The 25,552-nt window shown below is 34.2% G+C and overlaps 2 protein-coding genes across 2 annotated transcripts in view; both read left to right on the top strand.

Annotated features, from left to right (window-relative positions):
• Positions 1–20,191, top strand: part of LOC137234622 (uncharacterized) — a 124,783-nt gene extending 104,592 nt beyond the window's left edge. The window contains exons 2-7 of the mRNA XM_067758068.1: positions 1,955–2,081; positions 13,035–13,113; positions 13,177–13,368; positions 13,458–13,765; positions 13,822–13,977; positions 14,042–20,191. Of these exons, the coding sequence (XP_067614169.1) occupies positions 1,955–2,081; positions 13,035–13,113; positions 13,177–13,368; positions 13,458–13,552 (493 nt within the window). The 3' untranslated portion in view covers positions 13,553–13,765; positions 13,822–13,977; positions 14,042–20,191. The remainder of the gene's footprint in view (positions 1–1,954; positions 2,082–13,034; positions 13,114–13,176; positions 13,369–13,457; positions 13,766–13,821; positions 13,978–14,041) is intronic.
• Positions 1–25,552, top strand: part of Ca-alpha1D (Ca[2+]-channel protein alpha[[1]] subunit D) — a 6,221,746-nt gene that overhangs the window by 75,346 nt on the left and 6,120,848 nt on the right. The gene's annotated exons all lie outside the window — the stretch shown is intronic.

The raw sequence follows: 25,552 nt of genomic DNA, 5'->3' as shown, positions 1-25,552 counted from the left end.
AATCGAAAAAACGGAGGGAGGAGTGAATAAAAGATTAAGAAAAATATAAGAGGGGGAGGCAGAGTTAGACGGAAAGAGCTTATTAAGATGTATGCAGATAGACCAAATTTAGGGCAGAACAACGTCTGCCTGGTCTGCTAGTCAAATATGAAATGCAAACATTATTATAAAGGCATGTTGTGTCCTACATACCTTTTTAAACGAAAGGAACGACTGTATTAACGAGAAATGGATTTCCCCTTTGCAAATTGTAGAAAGAAATCGTCAATATCCACATGAAGAAATATCGGCAAACGACCGTCAAAATAATGCAGAAGTAATTCGAAAAAGTTGAGCTACCCTTTTCAGTAAGTAAAAAAACATTGAAATACTCTTGTTCAAGAAAAGGTACTTTGTTTTTTCCAGTCTTATTTTTCGCATAAAAGTAAAAGTAATATTACTTAAAAACTAAAACATAAGAAATTCATTTCACTAAAAATTAAATGCACATTCAAAATTAAATATTTAATAACTAAAAATTAGGGTGGTCCTAATTAATAATTAATAAATTAATAATAATAATACGCAATAACTAACAACATAAACACGGTGGGTTTTAAAAAATTTTAATTTTTCTGCCGACCACCCGGGATATTTATCTGTGGGCTTATTCTAGGAGGTGCCTAGTGTCAAAAAACGCCTACCGCGAAATCAAATATTCAGGGCTTTTTTTGAGAGTCATTTGAACTTTTTAAATTTTAAAATTTTGAATTGAAGCTTTCATACGCATTATTGATAGGGAAATCTATTTTAACGCAATAAATAATGTAAACATTTATTTTATGTAACATTACATACAAGGCAAACAGTTATTTTAAACGAAATTTACAAAATGATGCATATTTTTGTTTGAAATAACAAAAGCTCGTTAATCAGCTTCTCCAATTTACTTGAATCACAAATGGCAACTATTGTATTCGAAAACTGCTCTCTATAAACGACTACAGTATTCTGGATGTGATCTTTTAACACTGTACTTAACCCACGTCTTTCAGTCTACGGAAAAAGCACCCTGGAATTCTAACAAAAAGCAAGAGTTTAAAGAAAAAATCATATGGGCTGCAACAAAAATCCTCGTCTAATGAGATAATAGCACCTGATTGGCGCACTCAATTGACGGTGGTAAAGAATAAAATCAACAAACAGTAGAAAACGAATTATAGATGGAAACTCGCAAAGTGTATTGACGGCCTGATGCGATAAACATCAAGCCTTCGATGTGTGGATCGCTGATGATAAACCGTCATGGGTTTTGAAATAGTTGGCTATACGGTCTATGAACTTTGTTTTTTTCTGATTTACTAATTTTCTATGTATAATAATTTAATATAATATAACTTGTAAAATATACATTTTACAAAAAATAAAAAACTTGGTCTTGAAGACAAGAAATTAATATAATTATTAGTTATTTACAGACCATTAAAAACCAAACATAACAATATATACTTTCAGTCTACGGAAAAGGCACCCTGAAATTCTAACAAAAAGCAAAAGCTTAAAGAAAAAACCATATGGGATGTAACAAAAAGCCTCGTCTAATGAGATAGTAGCACCTGATTGGCGCACTCAATTGACGGTGGTAAAGAATAAAAACAACAAACAGTAGAAAACGAGTTATAGATGGAAACTTGCAAAGTGCATTGACGGCCTGATGCGCTAAACGTCAAGCATTCAATGTGTGGATCGCTGATGATAAACCGTTATGGGTTTTGAAATAGTCGGCTATACGGTATATGAACTTCACTTTTTCTGATTTACTCGTTTTATATATATAATAATTTAATATAATATAACTTGTAAAATATAAGTTTTACAAAAAATAAAAAAAATTGGTCTTGAAGACAAGAAATTAATATAATAATTAATTATTTACAGACCATTAAAAACCAAATATAACATTATATACTTTCAGTCTACGGAAAAAGCACCCTGGAATTCTAACAAAAAGCAAGAGCTTAAAGAAAAAACCATATGGGCTGCCACAAAAATCCTCGTCTAATGAGATAATAGCACCTGATTCGCGCACTCAATTGACGGTGGTATATAATAGAAACAACAAACAGTAGAAAACGATTTATAGATGGAAACTTGCAAAGTGCATTGACGGCCTGATGCGCTAAACGTCAAGCATTCAATGTGTGGATCGCTGATGATAAACCATCATGGGTTTTGAAATAGTCGGCTATACGGTCTATGAACTTTGTTTTTTCTGATTTACTCGTTTCTATGTATAATAATTTAATATAATATAACTTCTAAAATATACATTTTACAAAAAATAAAAAAATTGGTCTTGAAGACAAGAAATTGATATATTAAGTAATTATTTACAGACCACTAAAAGCCAAACATAACATTATTTATTATATAATTTATGATTTAAGAGAATTTAATTATAAATTATTTTTAATAATTTAACTTGGGGTTAGATTATTAAAATAATTAATTACTATTAACTATTTCTTATAATTAATAAATTTTTTTTGTTCTATGAATATTATATTTTATTATTTAATACAGAAATAATTTATTATTAATTATTTTTTTATATTTTATATTAAATATTAAAATTATTTGTATATTGATTTACTATGTAATATTTTATAATGAATTTTAATTATTTCAAATTATTTTATATAAAATTAATCATATAATTTATAATTGAATAGAATTTAATTATAAATTATTTTTTAATAATTTAATTAGAGGGTTAAATTATTAATAATCAATTATTATTAAGTATTTTTGAATTTCAATAAATATTTTATTTTATGAATATTAGATTGTATTATTTAATAAAAAAAAATTATTATTAATTATTTCTTTAATATTTTTAAATTTTATATTAAATATTAAAATTATTTGTGTTTATTGATTTATTTTGTAATATTTTATAATGATTTTTATTTATTTTAAAATTATTTTTTATAAATTATATTATGAGATTAATAATTAAAAAAAATTTATTATAAATTATTTTTAATAGTTTAATTTATATTTATATTTATATTAAAGAATATTTATTAAAGAATTCAATTTAAATAAATAATTATTTATTTAATTTTAATTAATATTAAATAATTAGTAATTAATTTTATAGTTAAATTATAACTTAAAGAAATAAAATTATAATTTATTTTAAAATTTAATTACCGGTTAAAAAGTATAAGCCATTAATTTTATCAGTTAGTTAAAATTGAATTACAAATAATTTATTATATAAATTTTATTGGGGGTTAAATTTTTTAATAAATTAATTTTTAATTGAATTTATAACTTGTACTAAAATTCACTTTATAAATATAAAATATCTCACCACAAATGCTGTCCTCAACAAGCCCTTCAGGATTATATGTTTTGAAAGGTACCCAAAGCTGGTGCATTTGTGTATACAGTGGCCAACTTGAAAGTGCGCCGCCATATGGTCCAATTTGTGCCTTCTCCTTCCTTTGTTAATAAATAAAATTATAATAAAAATATCTTTGTCAAGTATTAAGACTACCAACTCACCTCTATCTGGACGTCAGGTTATGCATTTTGCTTTTTATTTCAGCTGGAGTGTACACAACTCCAAGTTGCTCCAATTCCACAGCCATTTGCTCCAAAATGTGGCTATTTTTTCGTACACCTTGAAGCTCTCCCACCTTAGTTCGCCATATATCTATACCAACAGTTTCAGTTCCCTCTCCCCATTGATTTCTTTTTTATACTCAGTTGAGCAGAGCTCACAGAGTATATTAAGTTTGATTGGATAACGGTTGGTTGTACATATATAAAGGAATCGAGATAGATATAGACTTCCATATATCAAAATAATCAGGATCGAAAAAAAATTTGATTGAGCCATGTCCGTCCGTCCGTTAACACGATAACTTGAGTAAATTTTGAGGTATCTTGATGAAATTTGGTATGTAGGTTTCTGAGCACTCATCTCAGATCGCTATTTAAAAAAACGATATCGGACTATAACCACGCCCACTTTTTCGATATCGAAAATTTCGAAAAACCGAAAAATTGCGATAATTCATTACAAAAGACAGATAAAGCGACGAAACTTGGTAGATGAGTTGAACTTGTGACGCAGAATATAAAATTAGTAAAATTTTGGACAATGGGCGTGGCACCGCCCACTTTTAAAAGAAGGTAATTTAAAAGTTTTACAAGCCTTAATTTGGCAGTCGTTGTAGATATCATGATGAAATTTGGCAGGAACGTTACTCCTATTAGTATATGTACGCTTAATAAAAATTAGTAAAATCGGAGAAGGACCACGCCCACTTTAAAAAAAAAATTTTTTTAAAGTAAAATTTTAACAAAAAATTTAATATCTTTACAGTATATAAGTAAATTATGTCAACATTCAACTCCAGTAATGATATAGTGCAACAAAATACAAAAATAAAAGAAAATTTCAAAATGGGCGTGGCTCCGCCCTTTTTCATTTAATTTGTCTAGGATACTTTTAACGCCATAAGTCAAACAAAAATTAACCAATCCTTTTGAAATTTGGTAAGGGCATAGATTTTATGACGTTAACTCTTTTCTGTGAAAATGGGCGAAATCGGTAGATGCCACGCCCAGTTTTATACACAGTCGTCCGTCTGTCCTTCCGCATGGCCGTTAACACGATAACTTGAGCAAAAATCGACATATCTTTAATGAACTTAGTTCACGTGCCTACTTGAACTCACTTTATCTTGGTATGAAAAATGAACGAAATCCGACTATGACCACGCCCACTTTTTCGATATCGAAAATTACGAAAGATGAAAAAATGCCATAATTCTATACCAAATACGAAAAAAGGGATGAAACATGGTATGGTAATTGGATTGTTTTATTGAAGCGAAATATAACTTTAGAAAAAACTTTATAAAATGGTTGTGACACCTACCATATTAAGTAGAAGAAAATGAAAAAGTTCTGCAGGGCGAAATAAAAAACCCTTAAAATCTTGGCAGGTATACCATTAAAAATTATTTGTGTTTATTGATTTATTTTGTAATATTTTATAATGATTTTTATTTATTTTAAAATTATTTTTTATAAATTATATTATGAGATTAATAATTAAAAAAAAATTTATTATAAATTATTTTTAATAGTTTAATTTATATTTATATTTATATTAAAGAATATTTATTAAAGAATTCAATTTAAATAAATAATTATTTATTTAATTTTAATTAATATTAAATAATTAGTAATTAATTTATAGTTAAATTATAACTTAAAGAAATAAAATTATAATTTATTTTAAAATTTAATTACCGGTTAAATAGTATAAGCCATTAATTTTATCAGTTAGTTAAAATTGAATTACAAATAATTTATTATATAAATTTTATTGGGGGTTAAATTTTTTAATAAATTAATTTTTAATTGAATTTATAACTTGTACTAAAATTCACTTTATAAATATAAAATATCTCACCACAAATGCTGTCCTCAACAAGCCCTTCAGGATTATATGTTTTGAAAGGTACCCAAAGCTGGTGCATTTGTGTATACAGTGGCCAACTTGAAAGTGCGCCGCCATATGGTCCAATTTGTGCCTTCTCCTTCCTTTGTTAATAAATAAAATTATAATAAAAATATCTTTGTCAAGTATTAAGACTACCAACTCACCTCTATCTGGACGTCAGGTTATGCATTTTGCTTTTTATTTCAGCTGGAGTGTACACAACTCCAAGTTGCTCCAATTCCACAGCCATTTGCTCCAAAATGTGGCTATTTTTTCGTACACCTTGAAGCTCTCCCACCTTAGTTCGCCATATATCTATACCAACAGTTTCAGTTCCCTCTCCCCATTGATTTCTTTTTTATACTCAGTTGAGCAGAGCTCACAGAGTATATTAAGTTTGATTGGATAACGGTTGGTTGTACATATATAAAGGAATCGAGATAGATATAGACTTCCATATATCAAAATAATCAGGATCGAAAAAAAATTTGATTGAGCCATGTCCGTCCGTCCGTTAACACGATAACTTGAGTAAATTTTGAGATATCTTGATGAAATTTGGTATGTAGGTTTCTGAGCACTCATCTCAGATCGCTATTTAAAAAAACGATATCGGACTATAACCACGCCCACTTTTTCGATATCGAAAATTTCGAAAAACCGAAAAATTGCGATAATTCATTACAAAAGACAGATAAAGCGACGAAACTTGGTAGATGAGTTGAACTTGTGACGCAGAATATAAAATTAGTAAAATTTTGGACAATGGGCGTGGCACCGCCCACTTTTAAAAGAAGGTAATTTAAAAGTTTTACAAGCCTTAATTTGGCAGTCGTTGTAGATATCATGATGAAATTTGGCAGGAACGTTACTCCTATTAGTATATGTACGCTTAATAAAAATTAGTAAAATCGGAGAAGGACCACGCCCACTTTAAAAAAAAAATTTTTTTAAAGTAAAATTTTAACAAAAAATTTAATATCTTTACAGTATATAAGTAAATTATGTCAACATTCAACTCCAGTAATGATATAGTGCAACAAAATACAAAAATAAAAGAAAATTTCAAAATGGGCGTGGCTCCGCCCTTTTTCATTTAATTTGTCTAGGATACTTTTAACGCCATAAGTCAAACAAAAATTAACCAATCCTTTTGAAATTTGGTAAGGGCATAGATTTTATGACGTTAACTCTTTTCTGTGAAAATGGGCGAAATCGGTAGATGCCACGCCCAGTTTTATACACAGTCGTCCGTCTGTCCTTCCGCATGGCCGTTAACACGATAACTTGAGCAAAAATCGACATATCTTTAATGAACTTAGTTCACGTGCCTACTTGAACTCACTTTATCTTGGTATGAAAAATGAACGAAATCCGACTATGACCACGCCCACTTTTTCGATATCGAAAATTACGAAAGATGAAAAAATGCCATAATTCTATACCAAATACGAAAAAAGGGATGAAACATGGTATGGTAATTGGATTGTTTTATTGAAGCGAAATATAACTTTAGAAAAAACTTTATAAAATGGTTGTGACACCTACCATATTAAGTAGAAGAAAATGAAAAAGTTCTGCAGGGCGAAATAAAAAACCCTTAAAATCTTGGCAGGTATACCATATATAAATAAATTAGCGGTATCCAACAGATGATGTTCTGGGTCACCCTGGTCCACATTTTGGTCGATATCTGGAAAACGCCTTCACGTATACAAATACCACCACTCCCTTTTAAAACTCTCATTAATACCTTTAATTTGATACCCATATCGTACTAACAAAGTCTAGAGTCACCCCTGGTCCACCTTTATTGCGATACCTCGAAAAGGTGTCCACCTATAGAACTAAGGCCCACTCCCTTTTAAAATACTCATTAACACCTTTCGTTTGATGCCCATATTGTACAAACAAATTCTAGGGTCACCCCTGGTCCACCTTTATGGCGATATCTCGAAACGGCGTCCACCTATGGGACTAAGGATTACTCCCTTTTAAAATACTTATTAACATCTTTCTTTTGATACCCATATTGTACAAACAAATTCAAGGGTCACCCCTGGTCCACCTTTATGACGATATCTCGAAACGGCGTCCACCTATGGAACTAAGGATTACTCCCTTTTAAAATACTCATTAACACCTTTCATTTGATACCCATATAGTACAAACGCATTCTAGAGTCACCCTTGGTCCACCTTTATGGCGATATCTCGAAAAGGCGAAACAATTTATTATAAATTATTTTTAATAGTTTAATTTATATTTATATTAAAGAATATTTATTAAAGAATTCAATTTAAATAAATAATTATTTATTTAATTTTAATTAATATTAAATAATTAGTAATTAATTTTAAAGTTAAATTATAACTTAAAGAAATAAAATTATAATTTATTTTAAAATTTAATTACCGGTTAAATAGTATAAGCCATTAATTTTATCATTTAGTTAAAATTGAATTACAAATAATTTATTTTATAAATTTAATTGGGGGTTAAATTTTTTAATAAATTAATTTTTAATTGAATTTATAACTTGTACTAAAATTCACTTTATAAATATAAAATATCTCACCACAGATGCTGTCCTCAACAAGCCCTTCAGGATTATAAGTTTTGAAAGGTACCCAAAGCTGGTGCATTTGTGTATACAGTGGCCAGCTTGAAAGTGCGCCGCCATATGGTCCAATTTGTGCCTTCTCCTTCCTTTGTTAATAAATAAAATTATAATAAAAATATCTTTGTCAAGTATTAAGACTACCAACTCACCTCTATCTGGACGTCAGGTTATGCATTTTGCTTTTTATTTCAGCTGGAGTGTACACAACTCCAAGTTGCTCCAATTCCACAGCCATTTGCTCCAAAATGTGGCTATTTTTTCGTACACCTTGAAGCTCTCCCACCTTAGTTCGCCATATATCTATACCAACAGTTTCAGTTCCCTCTCCCCATTGATTTCTTTTTTATACTCAGTTGAGCAGAGCTCACAGAGTATATTAAGTTTGATTGGATAACGGTTGGTTGTACATATATAAAGGAATCGAGATAGATATAGACTTCCATATATCAAAATAATCAGGATCGAAAAAAAATTTGATTGAGCCATGTCCGTCCGTCCGTTAACACGATAACTTGAGTAAATTTTGAGGTATCTTGATGAAATTTGGTATGTAGGTTTCTGAGCACTCATCTCAGATCGCTATTTAAAAAGAACGATATCGGACTATAACCACGCCCACTTTTTCGATATCGAAAATTTCGAAAAACCGAAAAATTGCGATAATTCATTACAAAAGATAGATAAAGCGACGAAACTTGGTAGATGAGTTGAACTTGTGACGCAGAATATAAAATTAGTAAAATTTTGGACAATGGGCGTGGCACCGCCCACTTTTAAAAGAAGGTAATTTAAAAGTTTTACAGGCCTTAATTTGGCAGTCGTTGTAGATATCATGATGAAATTTGGCAGGAACGTTACTCCTATTAGTCTATGTACGCTTAATAAAAATTAGTAAAATCGGAGAAGGACCACGCCCACTTTAAAAAAAATTTTTTTTTAAAGTAAAATTTTAACAAAAAATTGAATATCTTTACAGTATATAAGTAAATTATGTCAACATTCAACTCCAGTAATGATATAGTGCAACAAAATACAAAAATAAAAGAAAATTTCAAAATGGGCGTGGCTCCGCCCTTTTTCATTTAATTTGTCTAGGATACTTTTAACGCCATAAGTCAAACAAAAATTAACCAATCCTTTTGAAATTTGGTAAGGGCATAGATTTTATGACGTTAACTCTTTTCTGTAAAAATGGGCGAAATCGGTTGATGCCACGCCCGTTTTTATACACAGTCGTCCGTCTGTCCTTCCGCATGGCCGTTAACACGATAACTTGAGCAAAAATCGACATATCTTTAATGAACTTAGTTCACGTGCCTACTTGAACTCACTTTATCTTGGTATGAAAAATGAACGAAATCCGACTATGACCACGCCCACTTTTTCGATATCGAAAATTACGAAAGATGAAAAAAATGCCATAATTCTATACCAAATACGAAAAAAGGGATGAAACATGGTAAGGTAATTGGATTGTTTTATTGAAGCGAAATATAACTTTAGAAAAAACTTTATATAATGGTTGTGACACCTACCATATTAAGTAGAAGAAAATGAAAAAGTTCTGCAGGGCGAAATAAAAAACCCTTAAAATCTTGGCAGGTATTACATATATAAATAAATTAGCGGTATCCAACAGATGATGTTCTGGGTCACCCTGGTCCACATTTTGGTCGATATCTGGAAAACGCCTTCACGTATACAAATACCACCACTCCCTTTTAAAACTCTCATTAATACCTTTAATTTGATACCCATATCGTACTAACAAAGTCTAGAGTCACCCCTGGTCCACCTTTATTGCGATACCTCGAAAAGGTGTCCACCTATAGAACTAAGGCCCACTCCCTTTTAAAATACTCATTAACACCTTTCGTTTGATGCCCATATTGTACAAACAAATTCTAGGGTCACCCCTGGTCCACCTTTATGGCGATATCTCGAAACGGCGTCCACCTATGGGACTAAGGATTAATCCCTTTTAAAATACTTATTAACACCTTTTTTTTGATACCCATATTGTACAAACAAATTCAAGGGTCACCCCTGGTCCACCTTAATGACGATATCTCGAAACGGCGTCCACCTATGGAACTAAGGATTACTCCCTTTTAAAATACTCATTAACACCTTTCATTTGATACCCATATAGTACAAACGCATTCTAGAGTCACCCTTGGTCCACCTTTATGGCGATATCTAGAAAAGGCGACCACCTATACAACAACCACCACTCCCTTTTAAAACCCTCATTAATACCTTTAATTTGATACCCATATCGTACAAACGCATTCTAGATTTAACCCTGATCCACCTTTATGGCTATATCCATAAATGGCGTCCACCTATAGAACTATGGCCCACTCCCTCATAAAATACTCTTTAATGCCTTTCATTTGATACATATGTCATACAAACACATTCCAGGGCTTCCCTCGGTTCATTTTCCTACATGGTTATTTTCCCTTATGTTGTCACCATAGCTCTCAACTGAGTATGTAATGTTCGGTTACACCCGAACTTAACCTTCCTTACTTGTTATATATTGTTTTTTCTCCATTGTAGTTCAAAAATTGTAAATCAATTCATCACCCGAAAATAAGCTTAACACTCAAAACACAATGACATATTAGTTATGGGGCGATAGGTTTGTCGATTATTACCGATAAGTTCTAGTGCCGACAATGCCCTGCAAAACCGCACTAAGGGATCACAATCGATAAATGAATTTACAGATGCAATTCACTAAATTTGTCGATAGAAACTAGCATGACCGTGAAAGTTAGAGAGGGAACACTTCTAATTTTCCTTAACATACTAGTGGCATTTCCTTCTAACATGTACAATATAAGTACATCGACGGCATGTGCTTATAAATGCCAAAAAGTGAAAATTCATCGTAGCAACAGACGGGAGAAAACGTAAGCGCGAAAAAAAAACAAGAAATAAAATATTAAAAAGCCAAGTAAAAGAAATTTAAAATATGTATAGTAAAAGTGTACGGAATGCTTTAAATGCTAAAAAGTTGCGCTTTGTGAAATCTGTTGAAAAATACAGAAATAGAGATAGTTTTGCGCGCAATGAAAGTTAAGTATTGGGTGACGCGATTCAAGATGGCGGTGGTGATGTTAATTGTAATAACTTTATAAATAACATTGATTTGGATGAAGTAGTTCAAGTGGACCCAATTAATGATAAAGTTTGCGAAATTAAAGCATTGGCCATTCGTAATAATATGCCCACAACGATGGTTACTGATATGCTGCACACTTTAAAGAGGATTGGTGTTCATGGTTTGCCTCTTTCAGCTAAAAGTCTTCTGGGAACCCATAAAGAAAAGGTCCAGGTTCAGTCATTCCAAATGGAGAATTTTTATATTTTGGAATCCAAAATCATTTTTTAACAAAACCGTTTGAGTTCCTGGAAGACAGCACCGAAGTCCAAATCGATGTTGGAATTGATGGGTTAAAGGTTTTTAAAAGCTCGGAAAAAGTTTTATGGCCAATATTAGGTGCTATTGTTGGGAACAACCAAGAAAGTCCTTTTGTTATTGGTTGTTTTTCGGAAACTCGAAAACCTTGTAACATTAATCATTTCATGAAAGAATTTTGTGAGGAAGTTTCAAAACTAAAAAGAATCGGACTAAAAGGAGGAAACTTTGAATTTAATAAAAAAATTGATGTCCGGTTGTTTATTTGTGACACACCAGCTCGGGCGTTTGTGACCAGTGTTAATTCACATATTGGGAAAAACACTTGTCCCAAGTGTAATCAAGTTGGAAAATGGTTAAAAAATCGTGTGTTTTTCCAAACGGGTACACGATCCAGGATCTGATGTGTCATTCAAAAAAAAAGTTGATACACTTCATCACAATGTTATGTTTCGACGACAAAAAAATATTTTAGAGGTTCATACATTTAGAATGGTGTCACAATTCCCATTGGACCCTATGCACCTTGTTGATTTGGGCGTTACTAAAAAGTTACTTAATTTGATACTAAAAAATGGAAAATTAATTGAAATAAATAAAGAACTAGATTATCTGTCAAGCTTAGTTCCATCAGAATTTGGTCGCGAAGTCGACAGAATTTAGACAATTTTTGTTATACCCAGAGTATATTTGTGTTAAAAGATTGTATCGATGATAATTTATATTATCTTTTCCTTTTATTACACTCCGGCATAAGAATACTTTCGTGTGAAGGAACTGTGTTTTCTTAAACAAATACTGCTCAAGCGCTTTTAGAAGAATTTGTCAATTATTTTGCAGATATTTACGGGGATCATAAAGTTAGTTTTAATATACATGGTCTGCTTCATTTGCCTAGTATTTCACGGCGATTGGGTCTTTTACATAACTTTTCTGCTTATAAATTCGAAAATTATATGCAGTATTTAGAAAAATTAATGAAAAAACCAAATAAAACTGTACAACAATTGTATTTACGCATTCAAGAAAGATTAGATTCATATTTAGTAAACAGTACTTTTTCAACAATGGGTGCTTTTAATATTGACATTAAAAAATACAAAGATTCATATTGTTTCAGTTCAATAGCAGTCCCTTTAAAAATAACTTCCTCTAAAAATCAATCTGGACAGGAAGTGGTGCTCGGATATACTCTCAAAAACACTGGAAACTATTTTGAAGAACCTTTACAATCTTCTCTAGCTTGGGTATTATTGTAGCTAGCCAGTTAAATGGACAAACAATTGAAGTAAATCGCCAGGATATAAAATTTAAATACTTTTGCATATCACACGAAAATAAATTTATTTTGAATCCATTGCTTCACAATATTTTTCGCGACTTTTCACATTAAAGCATTTCCGCTGATTTATTTCATTTATTTATTATTTATATAAAGTAACACAACTAATTTTAGACTATTTTTATTTCATGAGATGGAGATGGATTCTCCCACCACATCACAAATGAGTCAAAGTAATACGTATACGCCCATCACATCACAAATGAATAAAGGTGAAACATTTTGAATACATATGTATGTGCATATTTATAATAGTAGATTTTAATATTTCAAAGCTAAAATTGTAATAAAAAAACGCTTCGCGACCGATGGAATATTTAATGAGGTAGCTGCCGCACAAATCACTACCAAACTATCAGCTCCAAAGGTTGCAAAAAAGTTGTGCGAATCCGATAAAAATTCGAACGAAGTAGCGGTTTCACAACTCACCTCCAACACGCCAATGCCAAAGGTTTTACAAAGTCCAGGTACTTGAATTGATATGGTATTTTATTATTTTATCTACATATATAGAGTAGTTTATTTACCCATCATTATTTTTCTACTTATTAAATAGACTTTCATGCGATTTTTGCTGAGATTTTGGAAAATCTAAAAACCTTAATTGCTAAACAGCAAAAAATTGACGAACGCCTACAAAATGTCGAGTAAGCTTGCGACCAGGCAACGCTAATGTCACAGAACCAACCCATCCGCGAATGTAAAGTATTGGTAGCCAAAGTGCTACGCTCGGTTGGTCGTCTGACAGGCGAAGTTCAAGACGAACTGCAAATAGAGATCGCTGCAACATTGCCTTTAGTCAGTATTGATGCAGCTATAGACGTTGAAGAAAAGCTGGAAAGACAAGAATACTTCTAATCAATGGTGAACGAAATAATAATACTTTCAAAAGATATTTTATTTTTTAAATATTTTTGCAGAAAGTTTACTGGTCCAAATTAAAGGCAGCATCGGAACAGTTGATGAGGTTTTCCGCGGGGTCATTACCGCCGACCTAGCCTTTTTGCTTAACTTGGATGGAAGGAAGGAGAAGAGAGCTTTGATGCAATTGAAACTATTCAACCAAGTTTTATACGGTAATAGAGGTTTAGCTGTTATTTATTGTAACTACTTTTATTAACTTGTTTCTCCTCCCTTTAGAGGTTTTCGCGACTGAAGGTCGAAATAAGTTCGAAAAGGCGTTAAGAAAAAGCATCGAATTAAGTCATAAGCGGTATCATCAAAAGAAGTTTTTGCTTTCGAAAAATTAAAATTTTGGTATATACCTAAAAATATTAGATTGCTGCTGCTGTTGGTTTTGTTGATGCTGGTGTTTGTTTTGTTGCTGCTGCCGATGGTTCTGTTGCTGCATTGATTTTAATGCGAATCGTATTGCGTTGAAATTAATCAAAAATCATTCACCCTTCAAAATTTGTTTCCAACTGTTATAAAATATGCATAAACTGCCTCGAAGTTTTTCAAAATTACATATAAATAAAAAAATAAATACATTTAAGGCGCGATAACCTCCGAAGAGATCTAAGGCAGAGCTTCTCTTCCAATTTGCGTCGTGCTCCTCTTGATTTTCCCTACAAATTGGCCGGACGGGACCTACATGTTTTATGCCGACCCCGAACGGCATCTGCAAGGGAGATGGGTTTTCACTGAGAGCTTTTCATGGCAGAAATACACCCGGAGCGCTTGCCAAACACTGCCGAGGGGCGACCCCGCTTAGAAAAACTTTATGCTAATTGAAAAACCTTATTTCTAAAATTTTGATGTTGCTTTGCCCGGGGTGCGAACCCAGGGCATACGGTGTGATAGGCGGAGCACCCTACCATCACACCACGGTGGCCGCCAATTGCACATATATATACTAATATTAATATGTACATTTTGTCAAGATGAAACTCGAATATGATTTAAAGTTTAATATAATTGATCATTTCAGGATTTATTGAATAATAATTATTTAAAAGAAGAATAAGATAAGTTGCTGATAATAGTAAAAACTATAGAAATATATGTAAACGTAGGCACGACTGCCATCGACTTCAAAATACGACCGCTATGCTTCGCTTGCTCGCAACGACTGACTTCACAGCTCGGCCTCTCCTGACAGCTCGTCATCGGGTGACGATTCAGCGTCGCTGTTGACTTCATTGTCTTCCGGACCTAGTGTACACCATGGCTTCAACCCATCACTGGCTAGTATTCCAGAATACCGCCGTTGGCTTTTCGACGCATCAGGAAGATCCTCAATAAGATATCGGCCATGAAGGAGCACCTTTGTTACCATATATGTACGTGCCCCTGAACAATGGGTTCAACTTGTGAGACGTACCTGTTGCGGAGGGTACATACTCGGTTACTACTAGATCACCCACCTCATATTGTCGTGGCGTTTGGTGTCGTTTATCATATCGCTCTTTCCAGGCGCTCCTGGCTTTCTTCATCGATTCACATGCTTCTTGACGTCGGAACTCAACATTCCCTGGGGTGTCACTCTCATCTTCGATAGCTTGAATTAATCGGTTAGTGGATACATCGCGCGCGCTAAAGTTGAATACCAATTGGTTTGGACTAAACCCCGTTGTTGCGTTTGCTTGTGTATTTATGTTCCATTGTAACGTTGGCAATGCGACGTCCCATTCCCTGTCGCTCTTCGTTGTACATTTCAGTGAAGCCAGAACCGTTTTATTGATACGTTCTGCCTGCCCATTTGCACGAGGAGTTCTTACTGCCACCTTTACATGCTGAATACCGTTCTCTGTCATGAAACGGTTGAACTCAGCTGACGTGAACGCCGTACCTCGATCCGTGGTCACTCTTTTAGGTTGCCCATATGTTAGGAATATTTCTTTTAATAATTACTGGAGTCGTCTTCGTATTGCGCACCGCCTTCACGATGCAGTACTTGCTGAATGCGCATACTACCACAAGGATATGCAAATTATCCTTTTTTGCTTTTGGGAAAGGGTAGAGACCGAAATGGAATCGGTGTTATCTCATCGGTTAATGAAGTTGGCCCTCTGGTTTGCCGCCTTTTGCTTTATTGAGGCAATATTCTGGACAAGCGTCGATATAGGACTTCACATATCTTCTTACCCGTGGAAACCAGAAATGCTGCTGCAACCGTTGGATTGTTTTTTCCAGAGCGAAGTGCCCTGCGTCGTCGTGGTATGACTTGGTTATACGCCACCTTATCGCCTTTGGTACCACCAGTTGCTTATGGTCATCAACGTTTCGGTACAACCGTCCTTTCTGCAACGTGTAATGTTTGAACTCGTCTAGCTTTTTCTTCTTATCACTTCGTAACCCCGTAATTATTTCTCTTAGTCGTTCGTCTTGCCACTGCATTGAACCCACCCAGTCATCGCCAGTTTCGCATACCTGTAAAACAAGATCAGCTACTGTTTCTTTGTTACTTGGTGGCAGCACTGGGGATTGGCTCATCCCATCAACATGTGACATCTTTGACCCCGGTCTATGTTGACACGTGAAATCGAACTCTTGGAGTTTCAACCACCATCTAGCTATACGAGGTGTCAATGGTGTCGTAGATTTCGTTCTTGCAATTACATCGCAATCGGTTACTACCTTGAATGTTCGCCCCAGCAGATAGTTGCGGAAGCGTTGCAAAGCCTCTTCCAACTCATGGCTAGCGTACTTCTGTTCGGCTTCGCTACATTTTCTGCTGAAGTAAAATACTGGCTTGTATCCGTCTGTTTCATTTTGTAGCATCACTGCTGCTAAACCCATTGAACTCGCATCCGTATGAACTTCGTGATCCCGCCCCGGATCAAACAACGTTAACATGGGTTTCGTAGATACAATATCTTTTAGTCGCTGGAAAGCTGTTTCTTGCGAAGCTCCCCACACAAACGTTGCTTGCTTTTTCAATAGTGCCGAAAGAGGGATAGAAATCACGCTGTAACTGGGGACAAACTTGCGGAAAAAACCCCGTAAGACCCAGAAACTGACGAATTAGGCGTTGGAAACTTTCTGATACACTTCGTCTTCTCTGGCCCTGGCCGTATACCATCGCCGTTAATCGTATGGCCCAGGAAGTTTACCGTCTTCGCCAGAAACGTGCATTTTGATGGTCTTAGTGTCAGATTAGATTGTTTAATCGCTTCTAGGAACTCTTGTAATACCGCTCGTCCTTCTGATTCGTCTCTCGTTGCGATGATTACTTCATCAACGTAATTAATGATTTTATTCCTATTCGGGAGCCGCTTAATGATGTTCACAATGGTTTCCTGAAAAAACATGGGGGCATTGACGAGCTCGAATGGCATCACATTGTGTTCAAATAATCCTTCATGCGTTAGGAATGCCGTGTATGCTTTAGATTTCTCTTCTATTGGAATCTGGTAGTAGCCAGATGTCATATCCAAACTATAGGCATTATATAGTTTTTCTTTATGGTGACCTCGTTCAATGCACGATAGTCAATGCACATCCGATTCTCCCCGTTTGACTTTTTTACCAATTGTACTGATGCGGCATGGGGAAAATTACTTGGTCTTATTATATCGTTGTCTAACAATTTCTTTAAAATTTCAGATAAAATCGGTCGCTGAGAGAATGGTACCTGGTACCGCTTTCCCAGGATAGGGTTCGTTGTGGTTACTTCGATAGTCATCTGGGCATCTTAACATTTGCCGATATGACTTATGTCTTCAGAAAAACTAGATTTGTAAGTGTCGAGTAACTTCAATAACCTTTTTCGTTCTTCCCGATCTAAATCGTTGGGAATATTAAAATTGTTTGTGGTTAATTCTTCCAAGCGAAGTACCCCTCTATCAATCACCATGCGGTACTCATTGTTCTGTAAAACATCTCGCCCTAATAATACATCATGTGGTAGCATATTATCGTTAACCACGTATAACGTTACAGGAAGAACCTTGTCATCTACACACGCATTTACCTCTATTTTGCGCGTAACTTCAACCTCAGACCCTCCAAAGCCAATAAAGCGTTTGTATGTTTCGAGACTATTTATACCTTCAGCCGCCTTTGACCTAATAAGTGAGCTAACGCTACCTGTATCAACAAATGCTTCAAGGTTTTTGCCGTTCAGCACCACTGTTTTAAGTACCGGGGGTGCTTCAACATTTTCGACTAGCTCAGTTATTTTTGCCACCCTCGGTTTACTAATGCAGGTTTTTGCATCATGCCCCACCTTTGAGCATACTGTGCAACGTTGCTTTCTTTGAGGTCGTGGACATTTCTTTGAGATATGCCCATACTCATTGCAGTTATAACATTTCAGCCCCGTTGGCTTATTGCTTTCTTTACCTTCGGTTTTAATAGCTTTCTGATTATACATTGGTGTTGTTACCGTGGTCGCCGTGATAGCAACCACATTCTTTAGTGCCGCCAGTAACTCGCTACATGTGTGGAAATTCATTGTTGCTAAATTTCATGTCAACGCAGCATCATTCAGACCGCTGATAACGTGTGAGATTATTGACTGATCGTCGAGTCTACCCTGGTGTCCCATCGTTAACATTGTATAAAAATATTCAACGTAATCCTCTCCAGTTTTACGTTTTCGTTTCATTAAGGCTTTGTGCGTTTCTGCTGCATTGCATTTGGCAGGAAAATCCCTTTCAAATGCATTAACAAATTGCTCCCAAGTGCTGAAAACAGCTTGGGAATCCAACCACCGCTTGGCTATACCTTTAAATTTGTGTTGAATTGCCACAAGAACCAAATTGTCTTGCCAGCCGTATGCCTGACGTAGTTGATCGACGCGTGTAATAAACTGTGGCGCTGCTGTAAGATCCTTAACTGGATCAAAATCGGGCATCACGCCTACCATATCTTGTATCTTCATTGTTGCACGCCCCGTCGTTTGATGGTTTCCACCTACAGTTGGTATTTGCAAAATTTGCGATGTGTTTTCGTTATTGGAGTGGCTTTGAGTATTGCCACTGTCCCGTGAATGTGCAGAATTCAATGTACTTATTGTGTTAGCCAACGTCGACATGACCTCTTTCAATCCGTTTATTTGTGCTTGCAAGTCATTGTCCACATCTTCCAGTTCAGATGCATCAATTTCGTCGCTGCCCAAAATTTCCTGCAGTTTTACCACCTTATGGGCTTTCGTGCCGGTCATCGATACATTGTTGGTCTGCAGAAGGTGATTCAGCTGGTTCACCTTTAAAGAATTTAATTTAATCATGGTGCATTTAATAATTCAATTATTATTATGCCAAATAAGCTTCCCTTTTGTAAGTCGCCACAAAATGCAATGCTTATTCCTCGAACGCTAAAATTGAACTCCCCTTGTTGCTGTGCACGTCCAAAAAAATGCCCTTCTACATTGTTCTCGATGTTTTCTCTGCCAGCGTCGTTTGTTTTTAATTTGCGTCTTACTTGGTCGCCTCGCCGACGTCGCTTTATTTTTGTTGCCCCGTTAACAAAACTTTTCTGGAGTTGATCGTTTTACTTTTTTCCATCCGATGCTTTGCAAAATTGTCTTTTTGTTTCGTTTTGATGTCCGTTTAGCTGTTGGCGCCCTTGCTCGTTGCTACTCTGCTTGCGTTTCAGTCAATGTTGCCTGTGCGTGGCTGAGTTATTTTCGTTTGCCGTATGTTGTATTTTTTTTTTTATTTGCAGTGTCTTTGCGATTGTACGTTTCGCTGACGCGCTGCCGTTGTTCGCTGAGAATTCTCTGCTTTGTAGTTGACGTTGTGTGTATTCACATACAGAATGCTCGTTGCAGGGGCTTTTTTTTCCGTGGTTTTGGTTCACCAAAGAGTAAACCAAATTGTTTTCCGTTGATTTGATTTTTAATGCTTCTTCTTCATGTTTCGATTTAGCTCTGCGCGGTCGTTATGCGTTTGTATTTGTAGATGATGCAAATTTTTTCCTTTTTATGGATTTCGTGTAGGCGTCAGTGAATCTCACTTTTGACTTGTCAAGATGAAACTCGAATATGATTTAAAGTTTAATATAATTGATCATTTCAGGATTTATTGAATAATAATTATTTAAAACAAGAGTAAGATAAGTTGCTGATAATAGTAAAAACTATAGAAATATATGTAAACGTAGGCACGACTGCCATCGACTTCAAAATACGACCGCTATGCTTCGCTTGCTCGCAACGACTGACTTCACAATTTTTAATATTATAATAGTATATTATTTATATACATATGTACTTACTTGTATATATTTGAAGTGTAATACTACGTTACATCATGTTTTTGTCATAACTTACTTTAGATAAGCGATAGATGTAAAAAAAGTTGAAAAAATTAATTTTTATGTTATGCTGTTTAAAGTTAGTAGTTATAGTAAAAAAATTTAATCAATATACTTTAAAAATTCAAGTTTATAAAATGTTAAGAGTGTTTGTGTAAAATTATAGGAGCACCATATCCATATAAACCTCATGAATAATAAAATCTTTCATATAATTTTGTGAGCTTTATATGGTATATAAACTTAATAGACTCTTATAATTTTATATAATTTACCCCATTATTTTCTTGCTGACGAGGATTGGGAAGTATTCCAGGGTAATGTATAATTCTTATTTAATCATTTAATAATACCTTATTTGGTTGCTTATATAGTCCCTTATTTAATAGCATACATAATTCCTTCTTTAAGTGGTTATATATTCCCTTATAAATCACCCATACAATTCTTGTAACAATCACTTATATAATTGCTTATACCATCCATATTTAATTTCATAGACTATTCTTTATATATCGCTGACGTATTAGGTGTTAAAGTGAGAGCGCTATAGCATACATAAATACGAAAAGCTTATATGCAAGAGAGAGTCAAAAACTCATACGCATTTTATCCCTCAAGTTTCTCCATTTGGCCTGTTTAATATAATGGAAAGTTTTCAAATTTATTAGTGATACTTTTCTTACTGATATGGCAAATATGAGGGTTTATATAAGACATACTGTTGGGTGGTTTCATCTTGTTTTCAATCTAAATTTCGGCGAATACAAGTGTTTTCAACTTATTTTATTGACATATTTTACAAGACGAAAACACATGTTTTCAACTTGTTTCACTCATAAAACAAGTATGAGCCGTTAAACGAGTAAGTCTGAACATAATATTAAACGGCGCTTAAATGCAAATCAGGCCTAACCCTCTAATTCGCAGAATGAGATAAAGAAAACGACAACACCCAAGTTAAAAAATATAAAAGTGCTGTAAAAAATACTCAGCAAGTAGAATATCGCTGCGACTGCTAAAGAGCAATCTAACCACTGCAGCATGCAAAAAGGATCTTTAGAGAAAACACCCGATTACAAAGTTTTACCAAATCCAATCACAATAATATTAGACCAAAATAGGTTCAAGCAGCAATAATGAGTTGAGCGTTGTCCCTGAATTTAAATGGCTTCATATTTTATCTTTTTCGCTCAACGCTTCGGACAATGATATTCTTAGATATATTTCCAAATATGCAGATATGGATATGAAATTGATCGTTTGCCGCCCGCTGACCTCACTATACTTAAAAAAATAACATTTGAATTGGGTCTGTTGGACTGTTGCTATGATAAACTGCAAATGAGTTAAAGCAGACATTTGGTCCGCAAGTGCACTGATTCGCCCTGTTCGTTTTTTTCCCAAAAGACGAGGCCCCTCTAAAAGGCTCCAAACCAACCCTGTACAAGCTCATTGTACAGGTGCTGTTATCACAAGCAGTATTAAAGTTTGCTACCAAAATATATCTGGCCTTCGAACAAAGGCCGAGACAATTTGATGTTTTAGTTCACGCCTGGTGTTTGATGTGTTTATTTAGTTGAAACATGGCTCACAAATGATTTTTATGATTGTGAATACTTTGACTTAAACATGTGTAAAGTTTATTAAATGGATAGAGATCCCATCAAAACTGGATGCAAGAGAGGTGGTGGCGCTCTTATGACTCCAATATAATTGAGCTCGAAAAGACTGATTTGCTCGCTTTTCTTCCTAGTGTCATATATTCCGGCAAATAGTGCTGATTATATTTATCATGCGTATACTAGATAATAACGTGTCCTCTCTAGTTTTAAGTAAATTGGATGATAATAACGTACTATGTGCATTAGGTGATTTTAATTTATGTAATGTGGGATGGTCTTCCTCGTTCTATAATTTTGCCTTATACCCATAAATATAAGTATAGATCAAGAGATTGATAATATACTAGCTTTACCCGGCGTACGTTGTAAAGCCCTGGATCGAATGAATGTTGCGTTATTTTTTTGTTTTGTTTGTTGATAATTTAGTTTATTGTTCTGTAAATTGAATTGAATTATGTACGCATATTTGGTGAAATTTTCTTTCAAAATATTTTATTATTGTATCCTATTGTAATGCAAGTGGGTACATATTATTTTTGGTCTTTTTTTCGGTGCAAAGATAAAAAAAATTTTCGGCGTTCCAACTCTAAATCAAGCAACATATAGCTGGCCATGGGAAAAGCTTGGACTCTCTAAATTTAATCCTGCAACAGTAAGCGATTGTCCTTGTGCTTTGTTGATTGTAATTTCAAAAGCAAGGCGTACAGGAAACTGTAGTGGCTTAAAATTGAATGGCAAATCTGTAGGAATCATTGGGATCCGTGGTATGAGCACATCTTCACCTTTGTTTTTACCGCTGGTGATTGTTGCTTCGATAACATTCGGCATTCGATTCTTAACGCAAAGTCTGGTTCCATTGCAGAATTTTGGTGTTAATATATGCGCGGGCATTCCAGGTGGTTCTAGAGAGTTTAGAAATTCAATTGGATAATTCACAATTTGATCTCCATCTGTAACTGTGTCGATCGATTTATATTTCGTAACTTCACCAGGAATTTGGTTTTGAATGCGATCATTGATTTTGTTAGCATGATCATTTTTGGGAGCTAAGATTGCTCGTTCGCATAGCTCAAAAAAAATTTAAAATTTAAAATTCTTAATTCAGAAATATAAAAACCCTTCGTCTTGATCGAAGGAACCTATAGCCAAAATTTGATGATGATGGAAGTGTGGGAAATACGTTTCCATAGGGAACACACACACAGAATTTGATTTTTATAGCAGATGTAGATAGACTGAAACAAACAAATTTTTTTAACGGCGGCAGATTATTAAACGTCAAAAAGGAATAACAGCCAAACTCAACAATGCAGTCAAATTGAGGTGATAAAATAAACTAAGTTTGTACGGAAGCCATAGTTCTGAAAAATCCCATTTGTAGGGAAGGTGCCACGCCCCTTTTTCCCAATTCCACATTTTACTGGAAGTATTAGGACTTAACGTCATATAGCTCCTTACCAATTTTCATTATCCTAACATTACTACATCCAGAGATATGCAGTATGATATATTCCATTTGTGTTGGAGGTGCCACGCCCCCTTTTTCCTAATTCCACATTTTCTTGGTGGTGTTAGGGATTGACTTCATATAACTCCTTACTGAATTTCAATGTTCTGTCATGTATACCTTCAGAGTTATGTAGTACCAATGATTCCATTTGTATGGGAGTTGCCACGCCCCTTTTATATATCGAAATTATTTTTAGCCTAAAACCATTGTGTTGATCGATGGAACCTACAGCAAAAATTTGGTGATGATTGAAGTGTGGGAAATACGTTTCCATAGCGAACACACACACACAGAATTTGATTTTTATATATAGATTGAGTCTTAACTTGGCAAAAATTTATAAATTTCGCAACAAAATATACAGAATTCCCGGTCTTGTTTTTGTGTGCCACAACATACATACTTCTTTAAACGAGTGCCACTTTCCTCATTCGTGATCTGGTATCATTATTACCTCTCGCTAATTTTAGTTCTATAAATTTTCTTCAACTGCATCTTTTGATAAAGCTTCGTTTAACTTCAAAGCCTGCGATTTCTAAAAAACACCTCGACTTATTGAAGTGAAATTGGGGTGCACTGTTTTCTTCGCCAGATGTCTCAGCTTGTGTCCTGTCTAAGCTTTGGTGATTCGACGGGCGAATGGGGTTTTGTTTTTTGTTTTTGTTTTGTTTGTTATGTGTTATTTTTGTGGACTGTATGTTATGTTATTATTTTAAGAGAGAGGTCGCCATGTACCTGTTACGCCTTTTATGTAGTTATTGGGGGCGAGCACTGGGGGCTCTAAGGTATAGGCTGCGGGTTGAGCTATTTTATTTTGCTTTGAAAACCCCCGCTTTTGGATAAAAAATTTAAACAATGTCTTCAGAATATTTCACTAACCAGTTAAGAATTACCAGCACACTCAATGGCTAATGAAACGAACGAAAAATGTTCATATTTTAAGTCACTTAAACATACTCGCCCGCCCAGACGGCTTAGTCGTCTAGTGAAGCTTCCATACGAGCCAGTTATCCGGCTCGAAGGACCATGTCTAAGCTTTGGTGATTCGACGGGCGAATGGGTTTATTGTTTTTTTTTTCGTATAATTATATTATTTGTTATTTTTATGGACTGCATGTTATGTTATTATTTTTAGAGAGAGGTCACCATGTACCTGTTACACTTTTTATGTATTTATTGGAGGCGAGCACTGGGGGTTATAGGCTGCGGGTAGGGCCATCTTATTTTGATTTGAAAAACCCCGCTTTGGTATAAAAAATTTAAACCATGTCTTTAGAATATTTCACTAACCAGTTGAGAATTACAAGCACACTCGATGGCTAATGAAACAAACGAACGAAAATGTTCATAGTTTAAGTCCCTTAAAAACTTACTTATTTTAAAAATATTTTATATAAAATGTGCTTAAAGTATGTTCTGTTTTCAGGAAAAAACCCTATAAACTACCTTGGTACACTCGTTGGTTGAAAAAGGTAAACAATCAAAGGAAAGGTTTTTAAAAAAATATAAGGGAACTGTAAGTGTATATATGTGTATAGGATGTATAATTTTGTTTCAGAAAAATTTGTTTTTGCAGATAATTTTTGACCGTTCTTGTGTGTTACATCTCCTTTGGAGGATATTGCCATCAATGCCTTTTTCCTATTTTTATTGGAATTCCCTATTCTCCATGAGCTTAACTTAAGACATGTTTTTATACCTTTTTATAATTTTATATTTTTACCTTAGAATACTGCGCGGCAGATCTGTACAGGGCTTCCGCCCATGATTGATAAATTAAAATTTCTTATTAAATATTTGTTTGTTTAATGGTATGTTCAATTTATACTTATTATTTAAGAATTCATGAGCTTAACACCGGCTTATAATAATTGAATATTTAATTAATATGGCAGTAAATGTTTATTTCTTTCTTTTCAGTTTCTCTTAGAAAAACATAATAATTGAATATTCAATTATTATAAGCCGGTCTAAGTTTCTCTTAGAAAAACATAATAATTGAATATTCAATTATTATAAGCCGGTGTTAAGGGCTTATAATAATTGAATGTTCAACTATTATGTTTTTCTAATAGAAACTGAAAACAAATGAATAAACATTTACTGGCATATTGCAATGGTACCATTTCGAAAACCGCTACGTAATCATCATCAGGAAATTTCGTAATGTTATCAAAGGTTTCACCGAACCGAACCGCGAATCACGCGGTAAAACTGCAGTTGCCTTAACCACTAGGCTATCCGGCTTGTATTTGTTTCCTTGCTAAATTCATTTTGTCTCATTTCTACACTAACAACACAATTGAGACATTC

The sequence above is a fragment of the Eurosta solidaginis genome, chromosome X, assembly GCF_040869045.1.
Source record: "Eurosta solidaginis isolate ZX-2024a chromosome X, ASM4086904v1, whole genome shotgun sequence".
NCBI lineage: Eukaryota > Metazoa > Arthropoda > Insecta > Diptera > Tephritidae > Eurosta > Eurosta solidaginis.
This window is presented reverse-complemented; position numbering and strand designations above follow the sequence as displayed.